General features: G+C 52.4%; 1 protein-coding gene and 1 pseudogene across 1 annotated transcript in view; both read right to left on the bottom strand.

Moving 5' to 3' along the window:
• Positions 1–672: 672 nt before the first annotated feature.
• On the bottom strand, positions 673–1,368 carry LOC108529447 (uncharacterized; annotated as a pseudogene).
• A 640-nt stretch (positions 1,369–2,008) lies between these two features.
• CACNG8 (calcium voltage-gated channel auxiliary subunit gamma 8) overlaps positions 2,009–7,940 on the bottom strand; it is a 38,062-nt gene continuing 32,130 nt past the window's right edge. The window contains exon 6 of the mRNA XM_017871777.1: positions 2,009–2,025. Coding sequence (XP_017727266.1) covers positions 2,009–2,025 — 17 coding nt within the window. The remainder of the gene's footprint in view (positions 2,026–7,940) is intronic.

Here is a 7,940-nt window from a genome sequence, read left to right as displayed (position 1 = left end):
GCGGCGCTCAGTCCCAGCTCCCCGATCTCCTGGGCAGCAGGAGACAGGCGGGGCAGCAAGCCTGACTGGGGTTAGGGGGAGGAGAGGCGGAGGCAGGACCCTGGGTCTCAGGGAGGAGGAACTGAGGCCAGGAGTCTTGCTTGGGTCTCTGAGGGAGAAGAAGCCTCCGTACTCTAACTTCTGAGTGGTAGAGGAAGGGGGCCTGAGCACCCAGAATCCTGGATCTGAGACGAGAGGAACCTGGTCTCCTCGGTCCTGGACTCCTGGGTCTGAGGGAGGAGGGGCTGGGGGCCTGGACGCCTGGGTCTGAGGGAGGAAAGGTTGGGGGCCTGGGCTCCTGGGTCAGAGGGAGGAGGAGCTGGGGACCTGGACTCCTGGGTCAGAGGGAGGAGGAGCTGGGGGCCTGGACTCCTGGGTCAGAGGGAGGAGGATCTGGGGGCCTGGATTCCTGAGTCTGAGGGAGGAGGGGCTGGGGCCTAGACTCCTGGTTCTGAGGGAGGAGGAGGCCGGGAGCCTGGACTCCTGGTCAAGGGGTTGGCAGACCCAGACTCCTGGGCCTGGGGGAGGAGACTGGGGCCAGAACCCTGGGTCTTGAAGGATAGAAGGACTGATTCCCATGTTGGAGAAAGCACAGGCCTCAGCGGGGGCCGGCTGTCAGGGACACAGAATGACGGCAGCACTCCTCTTCATCGAGTTTATTAGACGGGGCACCCCTGGAGGACCTTCCATGCAGTTTCAGCTCCCCCAGGGGCAGGGACAGAGGACAGCCGTGTGGCATGGCGGCAGGGCCTGATCTTCAACCCCTCGCCCCCTACCCCTCAGCCCTTCTGTGGATGGCCCAGGTGGGGCCCACCTTTCACCAACTCCTTCTCCCACAGTTGGCTGCTCCAGGCAGGCCTGGTGCCGACCTGAGCAAGGCTCTGGTGCACGCTGGGCCTCTCTGCCCACCCCCTGCTCTGGACGTTTCCGATGGAGCACGCGTTTCCCGGCAATGTGATTGTGTCTGGTTCTTCCAGCAGACTGGGGCCGGGGCCAGGCACAGGAGGAATTCACCTTCACCTTGGCATCCTCAGCTCTACCCGGCACAGGGCCAGGTCACAGGCAGCCTTGGAAAATGTGCATGAGGTGACTCGAATGAATGGATAGATGAATGAGCAAAGGAATGAGCAGATGGAGTGAGATGATGGCACACAGACATCCCCATCCCAGCCAGGGGAGGGGCCTGCTGTGTTTCCTCAGTGCCTGTGTGGCCCCATCAGAACACAGCCCCCTCTGTCCTCTAATTGTCTGGACTACCTGTTCCCCCTCCAAGGGCAGAGATGGGACAGCAGTGGCTCTGAGATTGCAGGGCCTGCTACTTGGAAGTCCTCAGGAAATATTTGTTTCTTTTCTCTTTTTATTGATCATTCCTTGACACTGTGGATGCTTCTGAGTCTCCACGTTGCTTTTTTGTACGAATCTCTGAGTCTTTCTCCAGCTTACCTCTCCCTATCTCTGTGATTGTGTTTTGTTACCTCTGGCACTTCTCTGATTTGTGTACCTGTCAGTCTCTCTCCTCCTCCTTTTCTCTCTTCTCTGTATCACTTTCTCGTCTTTGACTTTATTTCTTTGACTCCTTCTTCCTTCCTTCCTCTTTTTTTTTTCTTTCTGAGACAGGGTCTTGCTCTGTAGTCCAGCCTGAAGTGCAATAGTGCAATCATAGCTCACTGCAACCTTAAACTCCTGGGCTCAAGCAATCCTCCCGCCTCAGCCCCCCGAGTATCTAGGACTACAGGTGTGAGCCACCACACTGCAGCTAATTTTTTATTTTTGTAGAGATGGGGCCTCACTATATTGCCTAGGCTGGTCTCAAATGCCAAGCCTCAAGCAATCCTCCTGTCTTGGCCTCCCAAAGTGCTGGGATTACAGGCATGAGCCACCATGCCTGGCCAGGAAGTATTTCCAAGAACTGAATGAATGTTTATTTCTGAAAATGAATGATGAAAGCCTGTTCTTCCCCTTCAGCTCGCTAGGTCTTGACCGGGTCTACAGGGGGAATCCCAGAGTGTGCCCAGTGCTGACAGCAGCAAGAGACAGGAGCCGGGCAGAGTAGCCCTAGCTAGGGAATCTGCCAGAGCCTGGCTGACAGCATCCCCTCTTCCCTGCTCCCCGAATTCATCTTCTTCTCCTGACCCTGGGCCTCCCCATCTCTCTTGCTCCTGCCTGCTATGACAGCTAATTGCAGGATGCATTTTTCTGCCTCCCATCTCCCTATCTGCATGTCTCCCTATTTCCTTTCAGGGTCATTTTTTTTTTTTTTTTTTTTTTTTTTTTTTTTTTTGCTCTTTTTCTTTTTTTGAGACAGAGTCTCACTCTGTCACCCAGGCTACAGTGCAGTGGTGTGATCTTGGCTCACTGCAACCTCTGCCTCCCAGGCCCAAGCGATTCTCCTGCTTCAGCCTCTCAAGTAGCTGGAATTACAGGCGTGCTCCACCGCGCCTGGCTCATTTCTGTATTTTTAGTAGAGACGGGGTTTCACCATATTGACCAGGCTGGTCTCGAGCTGCTGATCTCAAGTGATCCACCCACTTCGGCCTCCCAAAATGCTGGGATTATACACGTGAGCCATCTCACCTGGCCTTTGTGTCAGTTACACACACACACACACAAACACACACACACACAAAATTGCCTGAATTCCCATTCCTTCTGTCTTCCCCCTCTACTCCAGCAGGGCTTCTGTCCCCACCACTGCACTGAACTGACATCTTGTCAAGATCACCAACCCCGTCCATGTCATCAAACCTAATGGTCACTCTGCTTTCTAGATTCTTCTCCGATTCTCAGCAGCCCTTGACACAGCCAGCTGTCTCCTTCCCTTCTTGAAACACAAAGGTGCATTTGCTCTCTGTAACCCTCCTGGTTTCAGCCTACCTCGAGATCACTCCTAAGCTTGCTTTGCTACATCCCCTTCTCCTCAAGATGTAGACGTCCCCAAGGCTCTGGCCAGGGTCATTTCTCTGTCCCCACCCATCTGCTAGGCCACACCACCCAGTCCTGTGGCTTTAAATGTCCCCTATATGTTGATGTTTCCAAAACTTACATTTTTGAGCCATGGCCTCTCTTTCCCCCAAACTCCAGTCTCACATATCCAACCAGCTATTTGATACCCCAACTCGGATTTCTCAAAGGCATCTCTATCTTGACACATCCAAAAGAGAAGCCTTGGTTTCTCCCTCCCAAAGCCGCTTTCCTGATCCCAGTCTCCCCGTTCCTGGTAACAATCCTCATCGGCACCCGTCAGGGTGTGCATGCCCAATTCCAAGAGTTCCTCTCTTCCTGGTTCCTTTTCCTTCCCTCCTCTATGACATCCAGTTCACCACCACTGCAGGCTCTGCCTCCAAAATCCCATGCCTTCTTCCACTTCCTCTATCCCACTAACTCCCCCTCGGTCCAGGCCTCCAGCAGCCTCAACCAGAGGAAAGCAACAGCCGGCTACCTCCTTCCTTCCACTTTGACTCCTGAAGTCTACGTATGCTCAGCATAGCAATGTAATTCTGCTGTTCTTGTTTCAATAAAAACATGAGGCTGGGCGCAGTGGCTCACGCCTATAATCCCAGCACTTTGGGAGGCCGAGGCAGGTGGATCGTTTGAAGCCAGAAATTTGAGATTGGCCTGGCCAACATGGTGAAATCCGTCTCTACTAAAAATACAAAAAAATTAGCCGGGCGTGGTGGCACATGCCTGTAATCCCAGCTACTCAGGAGGCTGAGGCAGGAGAATCACTTGAACTCGGGAGGTGGAGGTTGGCAGTGAGCCGAGATCGGCCCACTGGACTCCAGCCTGAGACAGAGCAAGACTCTTTTTCAAAATAAATACAAATAAATAAATAAAAATATGATCATGGCATGCCTGTGCTCAACACCCTCCAAGGACTTCCCATCAGCTCTAGAATAAAATTCAGATTTCTTTCCAGGCATCCAAGGCCCTAACTGATCAGCCCCTACCCTGGGCCTCTGTCCTGTCTGGATCTGCTCACCGCACCGGTCCCCTTGAAGACCTGCTACTCTTCCGGGCTTTGGGGCTGCCTCCGGTGGGTGGAATGCCTGGACCCCAGACTTTCTCACCTGTCTTTCCTTCTCACAATCCACGCCTCTGTGACCTCTGCCACAAGGTCTTCTCCAGGTACCTCATCTAAAGTCATCCTTGCTCTGTCATTCTGTTACCACTCACTGTCGCCCAGGCTGGAGTGCAGTGGTGCGATCTCGGCTTACGGAAACCTCTGCCTCCCGGGTTCAAGTGATTCTTCTTTCTCAGCCTCCCAAGTAGCTGGGACTACAGGCACACCACCACACCTAGCTAATTTATTTATTTATTTATTTTCTAGTAGAGATGGAGTTTCACCATGTCGACCAGGCTGGTCTTGAACTCCTGATCTAAAGTGATCCACCAGCCTCAGCCTCCCAAAGTGCTGGGATTACAGGCATGAGCCGCTGCACCCGGCCTTCTGCTTGATTTTTAAAGCACTTTTTGGTTACTGAAATGATATTATTTATTGTTTATCTCTCCGGTGAGTTTCAGGAGAGCAAGCCCTTGTCCGTCTATTTGTCACCACATCCCCTGGGCCTAGATTGGGTCTAGAACAGGTTGGCACTCAAATATTTCTTGAATACTGGGAAAACAACACACCAGAAATGGAGCATCCCTTGACGCTGTGCTTGCTTCTAAGTCTCCACATTGCTTTTTGTGCAAATCTCTGAGTCTGTCTCCGGCTTACCTCTCCATCTCCATCTCCATCACCATCTCTATGGTCGTGTTTTTGTCACCTCTGGGACTTCTCTGATTTGTGCACCTGTCAGTCTCTCTCCTCTTCTCTCTTCTCTGTATCACCTTCCTGGCTTTGACTTTTTCTCTGTCTGTGACTCTACTAGTTTTGGTCTCTCCTTCCCTCCCCCTCCCTCCCCATCTTGCTCTTCCTTGTGCCCACCCACCACCTCATTCTCTCATTCTCTTTCTCTCTCTCTCTCTCTCTCTCTCTCTCTCTCATTCTGTTTGGCCTTCGGACTCTAGAACCCACTCTCTCCTAACCAGTTCTCTCTCCCTCTTCCAGCAAATATTTGCTGTCTCTCTTTTTTCTTTTCTTTTTTTTTTTTTTTTGTGATAGAGTCTTGCTCTTTCGCCCAGGCTGGAGTACAGTGGTGCCATCATGGGTCACTGCAGTCTCACCCTCCCAGGCCCAAGCGAGATCCTTTCGCCTCAGCCTCCTGAGTAGCCGGGACTACGGGCGTGCACCACTACACTCGGCTAATTTTTGTGGAGACAAGATTTCAACATGTTGGCTGGTCTGGAACTCCTGAGCTCAATCTGCCTGCCTCATCCGCCTGCCTCAGCCTCCCAAAGTGCTGGGATTAGGAGCCACTGCACCCCGCCAGATCTGTCACTTTTAACACCCGCTCCGGCATCCCTCTTCTCTCCACCTATCCTTCTCTCTCACTCAGCACTTTTCCGTCTCACTAATTTGTATTCCTTTTCCTACGTTTCCCAGCATCTCTTCCTGAAACCACCTTGGCACAATGCTTCCTAGAGACCTTGACCTTCAGTCTTTCTCTTCCTGGTCCTTCCACACAGGCCAGAGAAATTCTGAACACTCAGCTCTGATCTGTACCCTTCTGCAGCCCCATATGCTCAAGATAAGGGCACGCAGAGCCCCTGGCAGCACGGCACCACTGCTGCCATGCCCTCCTCATGCTGCGTCTGTGCCTGTTTTCCCACCAGACTGGGAGCCCCTTGAGAGTAGGGCAAGATAAAAATCACCTCTACACTCCCAGCACCGTCCAGCACAAGGCCTCAGGGGAGTCCTCAGGAAATACTTGCTGAGCAACTATGGAAGGGAAGCCCACTGAGCACTGTCCCATCTGCCTTCTCGGTGAACTTCAAACTCATCCCCTCCTCTCCACCCCCCAATCCTTGCCCCAGCTCAACTATCATCCTCTCTCCCCATCCTTAGAATAAAGCCTCAATCCCTCTGCCTGGAACTCAGGCACCTTTTTCTCTTTTGTTCTGAGACAGGGTCTCACTGTTGCTCAGGCTGGAGTGTAGTGCCGCGATCCTAGCTCACGGCAGCCTCGAACTCTTGGATTCAAGTGATCCTCCTCCCTCAGCCTCCTGAGTAGCTGTGACCTCAGGTGTGCTCCACCACGCCCGGCTATTTTTTTTTTTTTTTTTTATGTTTTGTAGAGACAAAGTTTTGCCATGTTGCCCAGGCTGGTCTCAAACTCCTGGGCTCAAGTGATACTCCAGCCTCAGCCTCCCAAAGTGCTGGGATTTTGGCATGAGCCACCGTACCCGGCCACACTGGTACCTTTACACTCTGGCTTGTGGCTACTTTCCCGGCCTCATCTCCCAGCCCCACCTTGTACATCAGCATCCCAGAACTATCAGCACTGACCCCAATACATCATGCTTGTTCGCTTCCCCTGGTCTTTACCCAAGTTGTTCTGTGACCCCACAAGCCTTTCTCACGCTCTTCATCACCCAGCAGATGCCCACTCATCTCTTCAAGACCCAGAATGGGCATCCCATTTTCCAGAAAGCCTCCTCCGAGTGCTGCCCACTCCTGGCAGTTGGTCACTCTGTCCATTGTGTGCCACGGTACCCACTGTGGTCCCCGTTCCAGCACTGATTGCCCTGCCTGGATGGCAGTGTTCGATGACAATAAACTGCTTGAGAGCAGATCTAGAGTGTGTTTTACCCCTGGGTATCTGGATCCTAACACTTCCTGGTACCTTAGCAGATGGCCAAACATGTCAACGGGCGAGTGGCTGAATGAATGAGTGACAGACACATGAGTCTGTCAGCCCCAAGGCTTCTCCTGCACACCAGACACCATGTCTATGCTTCAGTATTTGTGTAATTATGTGCTTCCTCCCACAAGAGTGTGAGCTCCAAGGGCCAGTGCCCATGTTTTATGCTGTATTTCAGCATGTCTCCACCTCTTACTCTTGCCTCCGAGTTCCTGTCTTCCCTTTGTACACCATTCACGTTAGGGTCCTGCTTAAACCCATTCCACGGCCCTCACCATCCCTAGAATAAAATCTAAACTCCTGGCCTATGAGTCCCTGCACAATCTGGCCCTGTCTGCGTCTCCAGCCTCACCTTGGTCCCTGCTCACCTGCCTCACTCCCCTTCAGGCCTCGCTGCAAGCTCCTTCCTGCCCCCTGGCCTTTGCAAGTGCTGCTCCGCCTGCCGCACTCCATCCCAGCTCCGCCCTGCTGGCTTCTTATCCTTTCACTGTCCACTGAAATCTCTTCCTCACAACTGGGTTAGGCTCCCTTGATGGAGCATTTCATAGCATCTCATTTCTCCTATAGCCTAACTGTAATTTATTGTGTATGTACATGATCGATTAATGCCTGTCTCATGCACAAGATGTTTACTCTATGAGATGTCGGGACCCCTGGCTGTTTTCCTGCCTCCTGCACGCTGAGCACGGAGCACAATGCGTAGCTTTTTAAGGCGCACAAATAAATTGCGGGTAATGAATGAGAGAAGAGGCCCTTTCTGTGCCTCGTTCGTGTCCCCTGCTCCAATGCCTTCTTATGTACCCGTGCCTGGTACACAGTAGGTGCTTAATAAGCCTTTGTGGAATAATGAATGAAAAAAATGAATGAATGCCCGCGTCCAACCCTTCTTTCTGCCTTTCTGCGTCCCTTAGCTGTGTCTCTTTATATAGGGCATATATATAGTTTGTGGGTGTAACTATGTATTTGTGTATTATGGGCTCCTCTCCAGGAGTTGGGCTGGGCTGGGCTGGGAGTCCCTCCCTCCCCTCCCCGCGCCCCGCCACCCCATGCACACAGCAAAACGTGAAAAAGAAAACATCTCGAAACTGCAAAAAACACCATGGCCCTCCCCCTCCCCAGAGATCCCACAAAAAAATAAAACACGACGCTCCCTCACAG

The sequence above is a fragment of the Rhinopithecus bieti genome, unplaced genomic scaffold (assembly GCF_001698545.2).
Source record: "Rhinopithecus bieti isolate Rb0 unplaced genomic scaffold, ASM169854v2 scaffold_6949, whole genome shotgun sequence".
NCBI lineage: Eukaryota > Metazoa > Chordata > Mammalia > Primates > Cercopithecidae > Rhinopithecus > Rhinopithecus bieti.
Note: the sequence above shows the minus strand (reverse complement) of the source record. Positions and strands in the feature narration are given on the sequence as shown.